Source organism: Gopherus evgoodei, chromosome 7 (assembly GCF_007399415.2).
Source record: "Gopherus evgoodei ecotype Sinaloan lineage chromosome 7, rGopEvg1_v1.p, whole genome shotgun sequence".
Taxonomy (NCBI): Eukaryota; Metazoa; Chordata; order Testudines; family Testudinidae; genus Gopherus; species Gopherus evgoodei.
The window spans coordinates 77,430,363-77,452,649 of NC_044328.1; the positions used below are offsets into that span (position 1 = coordinate 77,430,363).

Genomic DNA, 22,287 nt, shown 5'->3' on the forward strand with positions numbered 1-22,287 from the left:
AAAGGGACTTGAGTGGGGCTAGCCTGCATCCACACTACAGGTTGTGTTAGCAGCTGATTACCTGTGCTGATTCAAGCTTTAGCCTGTGTCCCCTGACAGACCGGGCTCTTGAGGTAAAAGCACCAGCACACTTGATTTTGTAAGGACTGGACCTGAGTTAAGGGAAATACCTGAGCAACTGTTAGAAAGGGCCTCCTAGCTCTTACTCTCAGTTCCGCTACCAAGACAGACCCTGCAGTAAAATCTCTCTTCCATTATATGGCACAGAAAAGTCACAGATCCAGATGCCATATTAATCACCATGGGTTCCCCAATATTTAACCCAATAACCCTTTTTGGCAGCTGTGAAAGTTAGCAGGATTTTGCTCATCCATTGTGCTCATTACGGAAAGCTATTTGTTCCAGCGTGTCTGGTGCCATCTATCTGGAGACAGGTTTGTGCCATCACATTAGATACACTCCCTGTTTAATTCTGCAAATGAAAATGCTTTTTCCTGTGAAGTTGATGACAGCTTGGGTTTCAGACATTTCCCTTATGGCTCTGTTATTCTATAAACATCCACTACAGGGATTCTTGGATTTTTCTCTGAAGTATCTGGCTGATGTAAGAGGATCCTGCAGTAGATGGACACTGGTCTGGATCCACTGTAGCAATTATGTTCCTAAAAGAGCACAACTGAAACTTGTACTGCACCCCAGGTGCTGGTAGTTGGTATTTCTTGATCCAGAGTTTAGTATCAGGCAGTCCAGATTCCCATGATCCTGCTCTTTAAAAATGCCCTTGATTGAAAGGCTTTAAAATAGACTAGGAAATCTGTACTGACATCCTTGTTATATTGCCTTCAGTCTCACTGTTATTAGCACTAAACTTCTGCAGAAGTCAGCACATGAATATTTCTCTCTCTCTCACACACACACATTATTCAAGCTATACTTTAAAATGTTCTATGCTGCCTGCAGCCCAAAAATACAGTTAACATCTTCCAACAGCTCTTATCAGTTATAGGAAGAGGTGGAGACTTAAGTGAAAGAGGAAGACCCTACCAAAATTAGGCAACTGTTTAACCATACACTGAAGCCCTTGCACATACAGAAATTAAACAGACATCCTGTTTTTCACTGGGTGGAGTGAAGCTTGAGTAATAATGTGGTAAACACTCTGCAACACTCAGCTCCAAGTACCATTACTCAGACCTACATGAAAGCAGAACATTGGCACTCACTTCTGCTGCCACCTTATTACACAGCACCATAGAAGGGTTGGGCCACATGCAGGAGAAAAGAACCAGTTTTTATTTGTACAGGAGACGCAGAGAAGCTCCCTGAAGAAAGCAGAACCATTTAGAAATGTAGCAGCTGAAGTAGTGTTATTTTTTTAAGTACACCACCTCCTCCCTTCCCCAAGCCAATAGGAACTGGTGCGTTTGGCACACCTCAGGCAGAATGCAATGGAGAGGCTATCCCACCCCCACCCCCAAGGGCTTTGCAACAGGCTCATTGTGGGCAGCTTTGTGCAAGGATTAGGTGTTCCTCCTCATAGGGAACAGGATGCTATTTTCCATGAGAAATGGGCCCAGTCAGTTGTGCCTTGATTACCCAATTCTGCATTAGTTTGTTTCCTTTGGGAAAAATATTTTGTGACAGCCAACCCCCCACCCCCAAAAAAAAAAAAAAAAAAAAAAAAAAAAAGCCATGAACATAATAACTTAGCTATTCCCTTTAACTGTCTAAACGCAGTGCTGCTGGGGTAACTTGTTCAGTAAGTTACTGTCCCTTCTCCCCAGCCCATTGCAGGACAGTAGTGTGCAGCTCATATGTGGCTTGACATATCTGTGTTTGTCTACCCACCAAAATTTTACCAATAGAGTTAAACAGATTAACTCTCACATACCCTCCACACACACTTATTCTGGTATAAAAGAGTAAAACCCTTCCAAAGTGACATAAACTAACCCGAAAAAATTCATTCTTATACCAGCATGAGTACCCATACTGGAGTTACACCTATGTATCAGTTTAAATTCTCACCTTATCTTCTACTAGCATAACATTCCCATGTGCACAAGCCCCAAGTCAGAGAGACCAGATAAGGTACTTATCTGTTATTTCCTCCATGCCATTTCTCCCACAAGTTGTGGTCTAACAAGTCCCTTGTGCATGAAACATAATAATGTTGAACTATTTGATGCTGTATATGACCCTATTTAAGAACCAGAGTGCGCCCCCCCCCCCATGTTCTCTGCCTCCTGTCTAGGGCATAGACAAGAGGCAGGACATTGCAATTTCTTGCAACATCCTGCACAAACCATGTTGAATTGAAATTTTCAGTATTTTAGGAGTTCATTGTATTAAAAATGAAAGTGTTTTTGTTATTGTGGGATTAACTGGAAATTCTTTGGGAGGAAGAGAGAATTAACACAATCTCTGGCAAGTACTGTGAGCTTCAGAAGACGATGCTGAACAACATAGCAGACACAACTGATCTTTGTGGAAAATACGTGTGAAGTGGAATCCTTAGGGGCTCAGCCTTTGAAGCTTCATACTTAGGGTATGGGAGAGGATGGGACCTCTTGTCTGCTGCTCACCTGTTACAGAACAGTTCAGAGACTGGCTGTATAAAGGAGTAACTGACTTACTTATGAGGGACTTTTCACTGGCCAGAGATAAGATGATTAGTAGGCATTTAGTTTTTGGGGGTTTTTTAATAGTATGTTTTCTCTGTAATGCTTGTTACCTTAGGAATAAATGTCCTTGTGTAGAAAGAGCTGTGGGGTAGTCTAACTGTGGTACTTACACTGGTTACTGTCTCGGAGGAGAAAAGTACAGCAGGCTGATTTAGGCAGCCAGGCGTTGCTGGAGAGGTCACAGCCCAGGCAGGGAGCTGTGCGGTCTGGAAAGACCTGGGTCAGGAGGCAGAGAGAGACTGCCCAAGGAGGAACCTTCCGGAGGAGCCTGGAGCAGGTGCCCTTGCTGGCCCACGGAGGGAAATACAGGTGCAGTTGCCCTGAACTGTAACACAAACAACTTGATATCAGGCACTGTGCTTGCAGAGCTTCTGAATCAGGGTCCAGTACACCAGTGAGCCAGCAGATCATTTTACAAAGGATGCTCACAAGTTCAAGGGCAAACTGATCATCTGATTAGGGTCAGGAAGGAATTTTCTACCAGGTCCAATTGGCTGAGACTTGGACGGGTGGGGAGGGGTGGTGGAGCAACTGCCTTCCTCTGACGCATGGGGTGTGTATTACTAGGTTGGGCATGTCTCCCTATATCTTTTCTCTGCCATTGGCATTGGTAGCACCTCAGCCTCTCCTGTTCTCTGTCTGTGGAATACAACAGTTTAGTTTCCTGGGGACTGAAACCCCTCCCCACCCCTCCAAGTCTAACCCAAGTTATTGGGCGCTATACAGGGGTAACTGCGTGGAATATAATGGCGAGTGATATAAAGCAGGTCAGACAAGACGATCAAAGGCCGGAAGGGACCATTAAAATCTTGAAAATGACGGTGCAATGTGGCAGCCCCTTCTGCCTGGCCCTTCAAAACTAAAGAAGCCATGAGACACAAATACCCAACACCCCATGGCTAACCAGGCAGTAACCTTACACAGAAAAAAACAGACTTCTGGTCTTCAGGAATTGTATTAGTAATAAAAAGGCTCACAAGAAGCTACCCAGACTCAGGGCTGCTTCCCCTGCGGGTAATTTGCTAAAAATTCACATGCAATTTTTACAGAATACATCAAGTGCTTCTCCTGAAGAATTTGGAAGAAGCACCTTCATGAGTAAAACTTCCATGGACAATAGCATTTTACTTGCAGAGCAAAGAGGTCACAGAAAGAGCAGGGAGTCCAGGCTAGGGACAAAAGGACTAGCAAAATGACTCAACAGGAAGCAGAGATAAAGCAGAGCTGAGGAGAGAGAAAAGTTTCAGCAGGACTTTGGCTTGGTTGAGAAAATTCTATGGGACATGCTGAAGGAGCTTTTCAATATCATCTTGGATCTTTATAGTTTCAAAGTGCCTGCTGTAGCGCTTGAAGGGCACGCCATCACGCCCAATGAGGAATTTTTCAAAGTTCCAGGAGATGTCATTCCTGCACACTGGAGACCAGATGATGTACTGTGGGTTGGTCATCAGTGACACTGGATCATCATGTGGGAAAGGGAGTGCCTCTTTCAGGAAAGTGAAGAGTGGGTGAGCATTTGCCCCATTCACATCACACTTCTCAAATACGGTGAAGTTGGGCTCATAACCATTGCCAGGGCGGACATGCTTTAAGGAAAGTAGGATCTCCTCATTGGTAGCATTCTCCTATTAAGAGAAAAAGGAAGTGTGATCTATTGCAAGGATAAACACCAACAACTGGAATGTATTCAAGACAGAGCTTCCATCTCCATTGCGGGAAGCAAACAAGAGACAGACAGACAGACAGACACACACACAGTCTGTCTCTTTCACATTCACCTCCCAACACATACTTGTATTACTGTTGTTGTTACTTCTTGGTACTTCCTTCAATGCACATATATCCTCTGTAATTTTATTCTTTCAAAGTGTTATTTTAGGGTTTTGACTGGTCTATGCATTTCATAATTTTTATTTTTCTTACACTTAAATTTAATTCTTTGAGTACTGAGTTCTAAAATGCCTAACCTGCCCTGGCTGGAGTAATTATCCCTATGGCAACTTCTTAAAAAATATAATATATATCTAGGTTTTTTTGTTTCCTCTGCTGCATATATCTCAGTGCACATAGCAAAATTTATTCCACACATGGATGGAAAAAATGAAAGGGAACATTGCCTAGCACCCTCAGCAATATGGGTGAACAGATATGCAAGTCAGCCTCTTCCATCTGGCACGTTTATTTTCACAAGCACACTTTCTGCCTAGATAACATTCTATGCAGCAATGCCCTTGATATTTTATTTGCTAATTCACAACGTTGTTTATTTTGCAAAAGTGCCTGGTAACTAGTGCCAATTAAGGAGAGTCTGCTGTAGCCATAAACCTTAGTTACACTAGCAAGTTTAATTCAGATCCTCTATTACCCCACCCCACCCTCTGCCCCAGGCCGTTTTGCTCAGTTACCAGCATTGCTGGAAAGCAAGAAGAACATTCTGCGATAACTTCATGCCAGGTAGCATCCTAGCCAATCCACTTAACTTTCAGCCGCGGCTTGCTGTGACAGTGCATGAAGATGGGACGGCAGGTCAAGCACAGGAAACACTAGCAGCACAGAGACATGGGCAGAGAACAGGATACCCAGCAGGCTTGTTTCTAGCCCACATCAGGATGTTACACTACTATTGTTACCTGTTAGCTAGATTAAGGCGAGCACAGGCATGCCTACATCTGCTCCAATCACACTGACTAGGTAGGCACAGCCCTGGCAGGTCTGGAGCTGTGCACCACTGACACTGCGCGGCATAGCAGTCACTAGGCCAGCTAGGATGTAGTCTGGCCAATGGATAGGAGGAAGCCATGTACTGGAGACTAGCTGCAGGGACCAGCTCTGAAAAGTTATGGAGATTTATCCCTTTCGGGGGCACATGCCCTGCAGGACACCACGCCGGCGGGGGGGAGGGGGGCAGCAGGGCCTGTGGAGGGAGGTCTCAAGCATTTAAACCTCTTCTCCTGAAAGCCGCCCCACAGCCCGCGCCCCACGATAGCTGCGCAGCTGCCCTGCGAGGCTGCTGAGGGAGAGGGATCAGTGGCTGTAGCCGGGCCCGGCGGCGGCAGCAGCAGCCGGCCAGGATCGCTACAGCACAGGAAGCGGGTGCAGGGCCTCCCGAGCTGGGCTGTGCGAGCAGCTGCCTCCCGCCCTGTCCCCGGCGGTACCTGGTGGCCGAACTGGTTGCAGGGGAAGGCCAGCACGGTCAGCCCGGGCCCGTAGCGCCTCTGCAGCTCGCTGAGCTGGGCGAAGTCCCGGGCCGTGGTGCCTCAGAGTGACGCCACGTTGCTCACCAGCAGTACGCGGCCCAGGAGCGAGCCCAGCGCCAGCGGTTCCGCCGCGCCCAGCGGCCGCGCCTGCAGCCCCGCCAGCCGCCCGGCCGCCATAGGATCGCGCAGGGTGTGATTCGGAGGCCGCGCCCCGGCAAGAGCCGCTGGGCGGCCCCGGTCCCCAAGCGGGGCGGGGCCTGGGCAGGGCCGGCCCCCAGAGAGGGGCACGCACAGTGCTCGGTGGGAGAGTCCCGGGGAAGGGGCGCGGGGCCGGGTAGGACCGGACAGGCGTCTCAGCGCCCCGAGGGTAGAGCTACAGCTGGACCGCGGCTGGCCTCGCTGTGCCCGTGTTTTCTTCAGGAATTAAAATTCGGGGCGGAGGTAGTGAGGACCGATAAGAGGTGAGACCATTAGGGCGAAGGTGTGCTGTATGGCACCATGGTAAACACTGAAAAATATTTCACGACCATTTTATTAGATTTAACTTATGTTTTTAAATCATCACACAGAGTAAAGTTGGCTACACAAGCCTACTATGAAGCACTATAGTTACCACCTTCTTGGTTTCCTGTTGTACTTTTGCACAACTCTGTTATTGTCCCGAATGCAGTACATTCATTTTTGGTGGCATCTCATGTGTCTGGTACCTCCATTCCTTCATGATATGCTCATGATCCTGCAGAAGGGGACTTCTATTCAAAATTCTATTCAATGAGGAAAAAGCGCAACTGTAGCTGTTGTGACTGGGAGCAGAAAAAGATGAATTCCTACTTCTTTCATCCCAGGAAACACAGCACAAAGTTTGGGTCGAACCACTAGTGATGATAAAGAAGACGTTGAAGTAAAATCTTCATTTGTTCATCATATGATATTTCACTCTGTGTTCAAACTCTCTATTCTGTCCTGATTACATGGCAGTCCCATTGCAGGTAGTGCCTCACTCCACTGAACTGATGGTGTTTTATAAGACAGGCATCTGTAAAGGCTAGGTAGAGCTTCATAGAATCCAGAAGCTGCTGTTGTAGAGATGTAAGAATCAAGTCTTTGCGCTTTACTTTTTCAGATGGCTTAACAAACGCTTCTTGTCCTCTTCATTTAAGGAGTCAGTATAAGTGCCCTAATTATTCAACTTCTGAACTGAAGTCGTTGCTTCTTCCAGTATGTTTTTAATTTATATTTCTCTGATTGATCCAAGGGTAGTTTACATTACTGGACAGAGATCTACTACTGTTATAGCAGATGCCTAGATGGCATTGTTCAATGACCCATGCAGTTTCAACAGTAGACTTACAAGAGAGTATGGTGATTGTCTTCTCTGAAATTAGTAGCAAAAGTAGTCCACCAGCCTCACTACTTAGGTCCATCTCATCTCAGTAGATACTTTCCAAAGCCAATAATAACGGTTGCTGTAAATTTAAGACAACAGGGTGTGTGGATGGGGCAGGGGTCCTGGGGGGGCTGTTAGGCAAGGGGGGGTGGAAGGGGCAGGAGTCCCCAGGGGGAGCCAGATAGGAAGAGGGGGCTGGGCCATGATCCGCTCCCCTAATGGGCCCTCCATACAATTTACGAAACCCGATGTGGCCCTCAGGCCAAAAAGTTTGCCTGCCCTGGTCTAGCAGATCAAGACTGTTAGAATGATACCTCACAGTACATGCTTTTTACAAATCATATCCTAATTACATGACAGTGGTGAATATTGGGGTGCCAGGGTATCACAATCCCCATAATAGAGAGACAGGAAATGGAGGTGAGCTTCAGTTCACAACTTTCAGTCAGCCAAAAAGTGGTGTGAGCACTCTGACCAGCAAACCATGTTATAGGCATTTGAAACCTGCCTGCTGGGTGACATGGCCATGGAAACCAGGACACCTTATCCACGGAGTGTGGAGGCTCCAGAGACCAGGCACCTTTATTACATGGGAAAGGGCTCGACTGGATGGCTAACTGCAGAGAGTTATGAAAGCAAAGAGGACTAGCTCTACTACTTATAGTGACATGGCTGGGAGTCCTAGCTACGTGCCAGGAACTAGGGATTCTAACAAGAATTTTTTTGGTAGCCTCAGAGTGCAGCCACTAGTGGCTGCTCTGACAATTTTTCCTAAAATAGTTAATTAACTTTAGGAAAAATAAATAAATATGCCCATAGACTAGGCCTGCACAACTCGTAAAACAGCGAGGGCCGCATTACTCCAAAGAAAACAGCTGAGGGCCAAAACCCCCAGGACCTCCTGGCCCGGCAGAAACACCCTGCTCCAGCAGCACTTGGCCCTGCAGAAACAAACCCTCCTTCCCCAGCGCCGCCGCACCAAAACAGCTGTGGGCCAAAAAGGAAGGTTGAGGATGGGGAGGTGATACTTGATTTTAAATCAGCTAGGGACTCCCAGCTGAAGAGGTGGTTGGGAGCTGTCAGGGGCAAATTAAAGGGCCCGGGGCTCCAGCGGCTGCGGGAACCCGGAGCTTTGCAGGGCTGGGGCAGGGATTTAAAGGGCCCAGAGCTCCTGCCGCTGAGGGGAGCTTGAGCCCTTTAAATCCCAGCCCTAGCCCATCTGCTGGAGCTGCGGCTGGGATTCAAAGGGCTCTGGGCTGCCCGGGGCGGGGGGAGCCCTGAGCCCTTTAAATCTCAGCTACGGCCGGAAATCTCTCGGGCAGCCCAAAGCCCTTTGAATCCCGGCTGCGGCTGGGATTAAAAGGGCTCTGGGCTCCCTGCCACTGCGGGCAGCCCAGTGCCCTTTGATTCCTGATGGCGGCTGAGATTTAAAGGGCTCAGGGCTCCCAGAGGCTGCGGGCAGCCCAGAGCCCTATGAATCCCATCCGCGGCTGAGATTTAAAGAGCTCTGGGCTCCCCACTACTGCGGGCAGCTCAGAGCCTTTTGAATCCTGGCTGCGGCTGGGATTTAAAGGGCACTGGGCTTCCCGCAGCTGTGGGCAGCCCAGAGCCCTTTGGTTCCCCGCCTTGGGCTGCACAGTCGGCCTGCAGGCCATATGTTGTGCAGGCCTGACATAGACTCATAGACTTTAAGGTCAGAAGGGACCATTATGATCATCTAGTCTGACCTCCTGCACAACGCAGGCCACACAATCTCACCCATCCACTCCTGTAGCAAACCCTTAGCCTATGTCTGAGTTATTGAAGTCCTCAAATTGTAGTTTGAAGACCTCAAGCTGCAGAGAATCCTCCAGCAAGTGACCCGTGCCCCATGCTGCAGAGGAAGGCGAAAAACCTCCAGGGCCTCTGCCAATCTGCCCTGGAGGAAAATTCCTTCCCGACCCCAAATACGGCGATCAGTTAAACCCTGAGCACATGGGCAAGACTCACCAGCCAGCACCCAGGAAAGAATTCTCTGTAGTAATTCAGATCCCACTCCATCTAACATCCCATCACAGACCACTGGGCATACTTACCTGCTGATAATCAAATATCAATTGCCAAATGAATTGCCAGAATTAGGCTATCCCATCATACCATCCCCTCCATAAACTTATCAAGCTTAGTCTTAAAGCCAGATATGTATTTTGCCCCCATTACTCCCCTTGGAAGGCTGTTCCAGAACTTCACTCCTCTAATGGTTAGAAACCTTTGTCTAATTTCAAGTCTAAACTTCCTAGTGTCCAGTTTATATCCATTTGTTCTTGTGTCCACATTGGTACTAAGCTTAAATAATTCCTCTCCCTCCTTCATATTAATCCCTCTGATATATTTATAAAGAACAATCATATCCCCCTTCTTTTGGCCAGGCTAAACAGGCCAAGCTCTTTGAGTCTCCTTTCATAAGACAGGTTTTCCATTCCTCAGATCATCCTAGTAGCCCTTCTCTGTACCTGTTCCAGTTTGAATTCATCCTTAAACATAGGAGACCAGAACTGCACACAGTATTCCAGATGAGGCCTCACCAGTGCTTTGTATAATGGTACTAACACCTCCTTATCTTTGCTGGAAATACCGCGCTTGATGCATCCTAAAACTGCATTAGCTTTTTTAACGGCCATATCACATTGGCAGCTCATAGTCATCCTATGATCAACCAATACTCCGAGGTCCTTCTCCTCCTCTGTTACTTCCAACTGATGTGTCCCCAATTTATAAATTTATAAAATTCTTGTTGTTAATCCCTAAATGCATGACCTTGCACTTTTCACTATTAAATTTCATCCTATTACTATTACTCCAATTTACAAGGTCATTCAGATCTTCCTGTATGATATCCCGGTCCTTTGCTGTGTTAGCAATACCTCTCAGCTTTGTGTCATCTGCAAACTTTATTAGCACATTCCCACTTTTTGTGCCAAGGTCAGTAATAAAGAGATTAAATAAGATTGGTCCCAAAACTGATCCCTGACGAACTCCACTAGTAACCTCCTTCCAGCCTGACAGTTCACCTTTCAGTACGACCCGTTGTAGTCTCCCCTTTAACCAGTTCTTTATCCACTTTTCAATTTTCATATTGATCTCCATCTTTTCCAATTTAACTAATAATTCCCCATGTGGAACCGTATCAAATGCCTTACTGAAATCAAGGTAAATTAGATCCACTGCGTTTCCTTTGTCTAAAAAATCTGTTACCTTCTCTAAGAAGGAGATCAGATTGGTTTGGCACGATCTACTTTTTGTAAAACCATGTTGTATTTTGTCCCAATTACCATTGACCTCAATGTCCTTAACCACTTTCTCCTTCAAATTTTTTTCCAAGACTTTACATACTACAGATGTCAAACTAACAGGCCTATAGTTACCAGGATCGCTTTTTTTCCCTTTTCTTAAAAATAGGAACTATGTTAGCAATTCTCCAATCATACGGTACAACCCCTGAGTTTACTGATTCATTAAAAATTCTTCCTAATGGGCTTGCAATTTCATGTGCCAGTTCCTTTAATATTCTTGGATGAAGATTATCTGGGCCCTCCGATTTTGTTCCATTAAGCTGTTCGAGTTTGGCTTCTACCTCAGATGTGATAATATCTACCTACATATCCTCATTCCTGTTTGTCATCCTACCATTATCCCTAAGCGCCTCATTAGTCGTATTAAAGACTGAGGCAAAGTATTTGTTTAGATATTGGGCCATGCCTAGATTATCCTTAACCTCCATTCCATCCTCAGTGTTTAGCTGTCCCACTTCTTCTTTCTTTGTTTTCTTCTTATTTATATGGCTATAGAACCTTTTACTGTTGGTTTTAATTCCCTTTGCAAGGTCCAACTCTACTTGGCTTTTGGCCTTTCTCACTTTATCCCTACATGTTCTGACCTCAATAAGATAGCTTTCCTTGCTAATCCCTCCCATCTTCCGCTCCTTGTAGGCTTTCTGCTTTTTCTTAATCACCTCTCTAAGATGCTCGCTCATCCAGCTTGGTCTGCAACTCTTGCCTATGAATTTTTTTCTCCTTTTTTGGGATGCAGGCTTCTGATAGTTTCTGCAACTCTGACTTGAAGTAATTCCAGGCCTCCTCTGCCTTTAGATCCACAAGTTCTTCAGTCCAATCTAGTTCCCTAACTAATTTCCTTAATTCTTTACAGTTAGCCCTTTTGAAATCAAAAACCCTAGTCCCAGATCTATTTTTGTTTATCCTTCCATCTAGTTTGAACTGAATTAGATCATGATCGCTTGAACCAAGGTTGTCCCCTACAACGATTTCTTCTATGAGGTCCTCACTACTCACCAAAACCAAATCTAAAATGGCATCCCCTCTTGTTGGTTCTTCAAGTACTTGGTGAAGGAATCCATCAGCTATCACATCCAGAAAAATCTGAGCCCTATTATTAGTACTACCACTTGTCCTCCAGTCTATATCTGGGAAGTTAAAGTCTCCCATGATCACACAATTCCCATTAGTGTTTACTTCATTAAAAACATTAAAGATGTCTCTATCCATATCCAAATCGGATCCCGGCGGTCTGCAGCACACCCCAAGCACTATCTCAGGGGAGGCTCTAGTAGCTTTCTTTCCCAAAGTGATTTTTGCCCAGACAGACTCTCTCTTACCCATTCCATCCCTTCTCATTTCTTTACAGTCTACCACATCATTGGTATACTAGGCTACTCCACCACCTTTGCCTTTATTCCTGTCTTTCCTAAACAGCACATAGCTTTCAATACCCATACTCCAGTCATTACTACTATTCCACCATGTTTCTGTTATCCCTATAATATCCGGTTTCACTTCCTGCACCAGTAGCTCTAGTTCCTCCATTTTGTTACCTAGGCTCTTCGCATTAGGGTACAGACATTTTAATTTTTGCTGTTTGGCTTCACTGACATTCTTTATCCAATTAGGCACAGATATTCTACCACCAGTATCACCAATTAGACTGGTATCTACACTACCCTTCCTCCTTATGTCCATTCTTCTGCCCACGGTTGTATCCTCTCTTACTTTGTTTTCTTCCCTCTCAATGTTAAATTCCAGCGTGGAGATTACCTGGACATCTCCCAACCATCTCCCCCAAATTCCTAGTTTAAAGCTCTCTTAATCAGTTGTGCCAGTCTCCATCCTAGAAGTCTATTTCCCTCCTTACACATATACACATCCAAATCATTGTCATTTATTATGTAGGGTTTTTTTGCAAGCTTGGGAAAAAAATAATGTACAATTCTCTCTATTCCTTACTGGACCTAAACAGAATAGAAACACAAATAAGGTACTCTGCATGTTCTTGTCTTTTGTTTTTGTTGTTTCTTTTGCTTTTCTGGTTGCTTTTTTTCAGACTTGCTAGCTAGTCAGTTTGCTGCTGTGAAAAGTGATATTTGTATGTTTGTTAATATTTTTCACAGCAGCAGACACGCTAGTTAGCTGGGAAGCAGTGAAAAGTGATATTAACAAACATACAAATATCACTCTTCACAGCAGATTTACTCAGCCCCAGCAAACTGGGGAACAAATTAAGCCCTGGATGGAGAGGTAGGTAGGGAGGCAGTGGGGGCCAGAGGTGATAGGTGAGGGGGCCGTGATAGGCAGCAGGGGTCAGCAACAATGGCTGGGGGACAACTTGGGCTGGTGCCCAAAGCCTTGTGGTCAGGGACCGGAGCCTGCTGCTGTGTGGCTGAAACCTGGTGTGGGTGGACACAATGGGGGCGAGTGGCCCCAGGCTCACCCCCCTGCCCATCAGCAGAGCCTGAGCTTGCCACTGTGCAGTCAGGGCCCAGGAATGGAGGAGACAGCAGGAGCCAGGGATGATGGGGGGTGTGGTGAGCCTGGGTCTGGAGCCTGCTTCTGTGCAGCTGGAGCCCCCAACCCCCTGGCCAGAACTGGCACCCCTGGGCTGAATCTAGAAGCCCGAGCCACATCACCCCCAGGAAGGTGGGGAATTCACACTGGCTGCTTGCTCCTCTGGCGTTTCTGGCTACAGAGGGGAGCAGGTCCCAACCCCTGCTGGTGGCCCCAGGGAAGGGGCCCCCTTTTCCCCTCCTCCCAATCACCGAAAAGGAGGCTATGGTGGCAGAAAAAGCCACTGGTCGCAGCATGCAGTCATGGTGGCCCCCTCTGAGAAACGCCGGGCTAGGGACTGTGTGACACTAGGCAGCAAGTGGGGTGGCACCTAATTAAGATTCAACAGTTATTAACTTGGTGCTATGGTGACATGGATGCAACCAGCCATTCCCCTGACCAGCCATAGGCCCGGTCAGAAGTTGCTGTGTGGCTGGATCCTGCTTGGTTACAAAACTGTAGTGGTGTGGATGGGCTCTGAATCTACACTGTTTCCCCAGGGGCAGGGAGAAGATGGACAATAAACAGGCTGGTGAATGCTGGAACTCTGCATGATGCAGGCCTAAATGAAGCAACGAAGATGAAATGCAACTAACTGGAGTTACTTTTGTTCCTTTAAACTTTGCCACAGGAGATCTGGGTGGCAATTATCCCCTGGCGACTGAGTCTCTGGATTTTGGCTACACATTTGTGTAAACAGACCTCTCCCCATGCTGTGCAGGTGCAGGCTCAGTACACTCAGGCTGACCTGCTTTCTTCCCCAGCATGTCAGTGCTTGCAGGCAGTAAGTGTAGTGCTCTCTCTTGGGAAAGCAAGAGAGCACCTGCTTGTCCCTACTTGCCCAAAGTGACCCCAACCCACAGCTGCTTTGGCAACTTGCCAGGCTCATCAGGGCTGCACCAAATTTGCATAGACAGGAAAGTTAATCTTTAATCAAGAGCAAGAGTGTGGCCAAATGGCTAACCACGGTGGTGGGAGGTTTCCCTAGTCCTCCAGAACCCTAGCATCCCAGGACACTTGGTGTGACCACAGCTATCAGCGTTGCAAGTGTCAGGCACACAGGAACCAGAAAGTAGCTGAGCGGCAGAATGGAGTGAGGGCTTGTGGCTGTGAGAGAGCTCTGTGTACAAACACACACTGCGGCACAAGAAACAGCTCAGTTTGCAAAGTCCAATGCTTGACAGTTAAGAAATGCCAGGTTTGAGGTTGTCTGTACAGCCCCCTTGGGGACATATGCTTTGTGATGGACTAATGGTGATGGCTAAAGGATTGCACAGGCCTATTGCTGCAGGATTTGTACCTCATCCAATGCACAGGCTGGGTGGGCTCAGGGAACATTTAGACTGAACATGTGGCCCCCTGGCTTATTTACTGCAACCATTCAGATCCTGCAGGGAATACAGTCACTTCATTTCCCTGCTGGCTTTGTTATGGCCACACATCACTGTGAGAGCTGCGAGCTAGAGGCAGCATGGCGCACTGATGTTACAGTCTGTAACTCTTTGGCATCCTGTTCCTCACTGGAATCCTCAGCTGTAAGTCAGGTGCATGGGTGCACCCTGCATTGCATGAGAGCACACAAGCACCCAAGAAAGGGATCTTCAGAAACTTGCATGTTGAACAGGAAGCCATCGAAAAAAGTCAGGAGTGAATTGCACTTAAGCAGGCTCAGCCCCTTCTCATGAAACACCAGAGAGAGAGAGAGACCTGACCCCCTTCCACATCTCAGGGCATGCACCTGGGATGTGAGTTGTTTTCAACGCCCTACACTGCCTGATCTGGAACAGGGACTTGAACCTGGGTCTTCCAACTTCTGGGAATGCCCCACCCACCAGGTTGTAGGGCATTCTGGGGTGGGATCTCTCAGTCTCGCCCGTTAAAGTTTTGTCTAAATAGTTCAGTATTCCTTGGGGCAGAGCAAAGGAGAGTGTGCGCATGGGCAAGATGCTGAAATGTTAGCCCTATGGCAGGGTACTCACTCAGGCTGTGAGGAGAGAGATGCGAGTCTCTGCTTCAGCAATATTGAAATATTTATTTGAAGTGGGAGAGACTGAGAAAGCTCCACCCCAGAATGCCCAGGGATCAGGCCATGCTCCCAAGATGTGGGTGACCGAGCAAGATGCAAGCCCTAGACCCTGGGGGATTCTGGGACCCCACAAGCTGTATGGGCTTGACAAGCTCAGAGCACACCTACCAGACCAGGCCCCACTGGCAAGAAAGGCAGGGGATCACCTAGCTAGAGAATCTGGCTGGGGCGAAGTCGTGAGGCAGGGCTCTAAGCAGCTTGTTGGCTGTGGGCAGTGCCAGAGCTTAGGTGGTTTCATGCCTGCTGACCAGTGGAAACCAAGCACCATGAGGATGTCACTACCTCCAGGGTTACGGTGCAGCTGTGCAGGGGGTTGTGACTGTCACAGTGCCCAAATGTTGATGGAGGCCTAAAGAGATAGGCCCTTTGTGAATGTAGCCCTCAGTGAAAGGACTCAGACAAATGATCTTTCAAGTGCTAGAGGTTCAGTGGGACTCCTGTGCCTGTGTGCATGTAAGCAGGGTATGAATGAACTCTCCCTGACAGCGAGTTGGGGAGGGGGGAGGGTTGCCAATTTTCTACTCACACAAAACCAAACACCCTTGCCCTGTCCCCTGCCATGGCCCACCCCCGCTCATTCCACACACCCCATCTCTTGCTCTCCCCACTCTCACTCTCCCGCTCATTTTCACCCGGTTCAGGGTGTGGGGGGGCAGGAGGAGGTGAGGACTCCAGCTGGGGGTGTGAGCTCGGGAGCGGGGCCAGAAATGAGGGTTTCAGGGTGCAGGAGGGGGCTCTGGGCAAAGGCAGTGAATTAGGGTACAGGGGGATGTAAGTGCTCCAGCAGGGGCTGTAGACTCTAGGGTGTGGCAGGGTACAAGGAGTTTGGGATGTAAGAGGGTGCTCTGGGCTGGAACCAAGGGGTTCAGATGGCAGGAGGGGGAATCAGGGCTAGAGGAGGGGAAGTGAGGGCTCCAGCTGGGGGTGCAGGCTCTGGGGATGAGGGGTTTGGGGTGGAGGAGCATGCTCTGGGCTGGGACCCAAGGGGTTGGAGAGCAGGAGGGGGATATGGGCTGGGGCAGGCGTAGGAGGTTGGGGCATGGGAAGGGGAGAGGGGTGGTGCTTACCTCAGACAGTTCCACCTTTGGCTCCTATGCAGAGGTGCAACCAGTTGGCCAATGGGACCTGCGGAGCTGGCACTTGGGGCAGGGGCAGGGGCAGTGCGCAGAGCCTCTTAGCTACTCCTATGCATAGGTGCCAGGGAGGGGACATGCTGCTGCTTCTGGGATCTGTGCAGAGCCACAGCAGGGAGTCTGCCTTAGCCCCACTGCGCTGCCAGTCAGCGGTGCTGACTGAAGCCACTGGGATCCCTTTTCGACCATGCATTCTGTTAAAAAAACGTACACCTGGCAACCCCTGGAGGGGGAAGACTTCAGGAGCAAACTGTGTTTACATAAACACATCTACTCTGCTTGGATATCCAGTAGACAGGAGATGTGTAGCTCCAACTGATCAACTTTGGCTGGTGTTGGGTTACAAATCACTTTAACACTGAATGCAGGGGTAGTGAAATGCTGTGATCAATTTTGTTGTCTTTATTGTATGAGTAAAGGGGAGCAACAGAACTGTGCTTAACCTGTCCTAAATGATGAGGTCACCCTCAGCTGAAACAACCTTATTAAGCCAGGAGCTCAAATGTCAGACCCCTGTGAAAGTAGAGAGGGGTGAGGGCAGTTGTCCCAGCCAGGTGGTGTGGACTCTCCCTAAGGGTCCCTGGTCTGTTTTAACTTGTTCCTCCCCAGTGTTTAAAAACAGAGCTAAATAGGTTCCATGAGGAGTCTTTTATGTTAAATAATAATTGCATTACTAGCATCTAAAATCACTTGTGGTGGGACAATGTTTCAGCCTCCTAAGAGCTCAAAATGAATAAGAGACTGACCTGAAGAGGTCACAGCAGAGAGGCAGGTGGCAGCAAAAGGTGACTGATGGGCAGCTGATGGAAGCAGCTGGCAGGGTGGCCAGTGTCAAAGAATGGCAGCTGATGGGGTGGCCAACAGAGTAACAAGTGGCTGGTGTGACAGCTAGTGGAGAGGAATTGCAGCTGGTAGAGCAGTCAGCCAGAGAAAGTGCTCAGATAGTAGAGCAACCAAGTGCCTTCTTCCCCTGGTAAGAGATGATCTCACACAGATGCACCTCTGAAGCCTGGGTCCTCTCTGACCAAGGAGAGCCACACTGAATGAGGTGTGGTGAGGGAGCACAAAGAGGCACAGAAAAGGAACTTTTGGTTGTAGAACTCAAGAACATGAGGCGAAGACTCTACCACACATGCGCTGGGGTGGGTGTCCTGCTCACAGTCTTATGATTATGAATTCTGTTGGAGGGGCAGGTTGATGTCTTGAAGCAGGAGGGTTTGTATTAACTCGGGCTATTTTCAGAGTGGGGCTTTCCAAAGCCCCTTAGTGATTTTCAATGGCACTTCTGGTCCAGTTACAGAAAAACTCCCATCCATTATAGTTTCATAGAATTGAAAACCAGAAAGGACCATTAGCTCATCTAGTCTGGTCTTCTGTACATCACAGACCATTACATGTGACCAGTTTCTCTGGGCTCAGTACAGAGTCTTTTAGAATAAAACATTTCTGACCTTAGGAGCCTGAATTGTGCCACAGTTTACCTGGGGAAAAATTCCTTCCCAACTCCAAATCTGGCAGTCAGCGTGACCCTGAGCTTGTGAGCAAGACCCAACACTAGTCATCTAGACAGAAGATTCTCTCTACAACTTCAGACCACTGATCCTCTCCAGCTGATGTCCCATTAATATTTGCATGGTGGTGACCCCAACACCCTCCCAGTCCTGAATTATCTCCAAAATGTGTGTTCTGCATGGCCCACTCCTCTCCTGTCCAATTCAGATATTCAGGGCCATTGCCCTTGTAAGGGGTCAATATACAACAGTTTGCTACTTTAACTGGAGTTACCCCCACAGTTCAGTTTAAACGTAGCACTGGCTTAAGTTTAAGTTTATTTAAACTACAAAGCTGTTAAGTAAGTACAAATATAAGGTATTCAAGTCAGAAATGGTTACAAATTAAATAAAGCTAAAACACATTCTAGCAGGTAAAACTTAATAAACTAGACTTGGTTCAAGGTTAAAATCCTCACCACACGTTCCAGCGAGTGGGCAGACCAAATTCTCATGTCAGAACTTCTCCCAAAATCCAAAGGCTGGTTCCTTTTTTCCTTAGGTGAGAGAGCACAATAAGGAGAGAAAGAAAACACCTAGGGCATCTTGCCCCTCATTTTATAGTTCAGCTACCCTTTGAAATGCGTTTTCCTGAGGGTCACCACCTAGTTAAGTTCCTTTTTATTGTGATGACAGAGACATGGAGTCTAATGACAAAGGAGATTCCAAGTTGGTGTTTGCTAAAATACAAATCGAGCTGTTCCTGCTCCCTGCCATTGACCAAGAACAGCCACTTGACTGGTGATTCCCCCTCCTGTCCTCGAGAAACAGGTTTACGTCTTTCCCAGACTTGTCTCATAAACACATTTCAGTCATAATTTCAGCATATGTTCATAGCTTTATAATGTTATACACATTTTATCACATTATTGATCAGTGAGTTACTAGTTTTCAAATGACACCTCACAAGGCATATTTTGTATAAAGAGCAATACAGTGGTGTGTAGGATGTGAATACATGGGTGCATTCAGTCACAATCAGCTTCTAGATCTTTAATAAAAATTAAATAGCATTGAACTAATTCCTACAGCATCCTGCTAGAAACAGCACCACACATTGATACCTGCCATTACTAACTACATTCTGAGAGCTGTCTGTGATCCTTGTTAATGCCATATAACACTTCGATTTAAAAAACTTTTATGTGGTACCAAGTCAAATGCCTTGGAGAAATCCAAGTATACTGTATCATCACAGTTGCCTTTATCAATTAGGCTTGTAATTCTGTCAAAAAGACAAGATTTCTTTGACAAGCCTTATCTTCCATGAAACCAAGCTAACCGGCATTATCAACAAAGAACTAGATGTTAAAAATAAAAGACCCAAATGAACTCTTCCATTATTTTACCCAGGATTGATGTCAGGCTAACTAGGCTGTAGGTCCTAGGGGCATCCCTTTTACTTTTTTAAAATATTGGAACCACACTGGCATTTCCCTTCTTTCCCAAGATTAATTTTTAACACCAGTGGTTTAGAGCACTTCTCAGCTATTTCAAGACTCTTGGATGCACATTATCTGGGCTTGTTGATTTTAAAAGGTTTGAGTTTAGTCAATGCTGCCTCACATCGTTCTTTGTTACAGATAGTAAATTTTCCTATTCCATCCACATCATCCTCTGGGATGGATACATCCTGATGCTTTGTTACAAATGCAGAACAGAAATAGCTACAGTGTATAAACCAAGAGTTTTTTTTTTTTTTTTTTACCCCAACTAAGCTCTTGGTATTAATACTATCTAGTTGTAATGAGGCTCAGTCCTGTCTCTGTAACCTTTTATCACATTTAATTTTTTTGCCTTTTGATTTCAGCATCTGTCTCTTTTTTCCACCAAAACCTTTCAACAGGGAAATACGAAATAATACATAGCCGCCCAATGCCATCAAACTTGCATGCTCATATGAAAATCTTAATGGTGACCTCATCTGCTTTGTGTCACTTAGGATCAGCACATCCGACTGTCTCACATTCCCTGCATTTAGGAATTTATTTTGTCTTAATGCTGCTGAGGTCACTGTGAAAGGTTTGATGAAGCTGGGATATGTATTGGTCGGAGACGTCATGAAAGACTTAGGAAATGTTGGAGTGCGTTATTGACAGCATTGTAGGCTATATGAAGGTCAAGAAGAATCCACAAGTTTTTCCCCTTCCAGTATAGGGTTAGGGAAGTGTGTCCTATAAATCCGTACCTGACTGACGTAGTTTTTCATAGGGCTTTGGCATATCTCAGAGCATAGCTCCCCTCAGTCAGGGAGAAAGGGAGCTGCACCCACCTGGGAATCAGAGGGAGAAACTGCGCTGCTAAAGCAGCAAAGAATCCTGTGGCACCTTATAGACTAACAGACGTTTTGGAGCATGAGCTTTCGTGGGTGAATACCCACTTCCTCAGATGCATGTAGTGGAAATTTCCAGGGGCAGGTATATATATGCTAGCAAGCAAGCTAGAGATAACGAGGTCAGTTCAATCAGGGAGGATGAGGCCCTGTTCTAGCAGTTGAGGTGTGAAAACCAAGAGAGGAGAAACTGGTTCTGTAGTTGGCAAGCCATTCACAGTTTTGTTCAATCCTGAGCTGATGGTGTCAAATTTGCAGATGAACTGAAGCTCAGCAGTTTCTCTTTGAAGTCTGGTCCTGAAGTTTTTTTGCTGCAGGATGGCCACCTTAAGGTCTGCTATCGTGTGGCCAGGGAGGTTGAAGTGCTCTCCTACAGGTTTTTGTATATTACCATTCCTAATGTCTGATTTGTGTCCATTTATCCTTTTCCGTAGAGACTGTCCAGTTTGGCCGATGTACATAGCAGAGGGGCATTGCTGGTATATGATGGCATATATTACATTGGTGGATGTGCAGGTGAATGAACCAGTGATGGTGTGGCTGATCTGGTTAGGTCCTGTGATGGTGTTGGTGGATATGCAGGTGAATGAACCAGTGATGGTGTGGCTGATCTGGTTAGGTCCTGTGATGGTGTTGCTGGTGTAGATATGTGGGCAGAGTTGGCATCGAAGTTTGTTGCATGGATTGGTCCCTGAGCTAGAGTTATTATGGTGCGGTGTGCAGTTACTGGTGAGAATATGTTTCAGGTTGGCAGGTTGTCTGTGGGCAAGGACTGGCCTGCCACCCAAGGCCTGTGAAAGTGTGCGATCATTGTCCAGGATGGGTTGTAGATCCTTGATGATGCGTTGGAGGGGTTTTAGCTGGGGGCTGTATTTGATGGCCAGTGGAGTCCTGTTGGTTTCTTTCTTGGGTTTGTCTTGCAGTAGGAGGCTTCTGGGTACACATCTGGCTCTGTTGATCTGTTTCCTTATTTCCTTGTGCAGGTATTGTAGTTTTGAGAATGCTTGGTGGAGATTTTGTAGGTGTTGGTCTCTGTCTGAGGAGTTAGAGCAGATACGGTTGTACCTCAGTGCTTGGCTGTAGACAATGGATCGTGTGATGTGTCCGGGATGGAAGCTGGAGGCATGAAGGTAGGCATAGCAGTCGGTAGGTTTTCGATATAGGGTGGTGTTAATGTGACCATCACTTATTTGCCCCGTGGTGTCAAGAAAGTGGACCTCCCGTGTAGATTGATCCAGGCTGAGGTGGATGGTGGGGTGGAAGCTGTTGAAATCGTGGTGGAATTTTTCCAGAGTCTCCTTCCCATGGGTCCAGATGAGAAGATGTCATCAATGTAGCGTAGGTCCTTGCCCACGGTCCTTGCCACAGACAACCTGCCAACCTGAAACATATTCTCACCAGTAACTGCACACCGCACCATAATAACTCTAGCTCAGGAACCAATCCATGCAACAAACCTCGATGCCAACTCTGCCCACATATCTACACCAGCAACACCATCACAGGACCTAACCAGATCAGCCACACCATCACTGGTTCATTCACCTGCACATCCACCAACACCATCACAGGACCTAACCAGATCAGCCACACCATCACTGGTTCATTCACCTGCACATCCACCAATGTAATATACGCCATCATATACCAGCAATGCCCCTCTGCTATGTACATCGGCCAAACTGGACAGTCTCTACGGAAAAGGATAAATGGACACAAATCAGACATTAGGAATGGTAATATACAAAAACCTGTAGGAGAGCACTTCAACCTCCCTGGCCACACGATAGCAGACCTTAAGGTGGCCATCCTGCAGCAAAAAAACTTCAGGACCAGACTTCAAAGAGAAACTGCTGAGCTTCAGTTCATCTGCAAATTTGACACCATCAGCTCAGGATTGAACAAAGACTGTGAATGGCTTGCCAACTACAGAACCAGTTTCTCCTCTCTTGGTTTTCACACCTCAACTGCTAGAACAGGGCCTCATCCTCCCTGACTGAATTGATCTCGATATCTCTAGCTTGCTTCCTAGCATATATATACCT

At 46.9% G+C, this 22,287-nt stretch overlaps 1 protein-coding gene and 1 long non-coding RNA gene across 2 annotated transcripts; one reads left to right on the forward strand and one right to left on the reverse strand.

Annotated features, from left to right (window-relative positions):
• Positions 1-3,620: 3,620 nt before the first annotated feature.
• GPX1 (glutathione peroxidase 1) lies at positions 3,621-6,073 on the reverse strand. The gene is made up of 2 exons (XM_030571290.1): positions 5,840-6,073; positions 3,621-4,309 (listed from the first exon to the last, which is right to left on the reverse strand). The coding sequence occupies exons 1-2, from the start codon at positions 6,056-6,058 to the stop codon at positions 3,959-3,961; spliced, it is 570 nt and encodes a 189-aa protein (XP_030427150.1). The 5' UTR covers positions 6,059-6,073; the 3' UTR covers positions 3,621-3,958.
• Positions 6,074-6,143: 70 nt separating this feature from the next.
• Positions 6,144-13,799, forward strand: LOC115655622. Its single transcript, XR_004001434.1, has 2 exons — positions 6,144-6,342; positions 13,642-13,799. It is a non-coding gene; the product is annotated as an uncharacterized LOC115655622 (long non-coding RNA).
• The last annotated feature ends 8,488 nt before the right edge of the window (positions 13,800-22,287 follow it).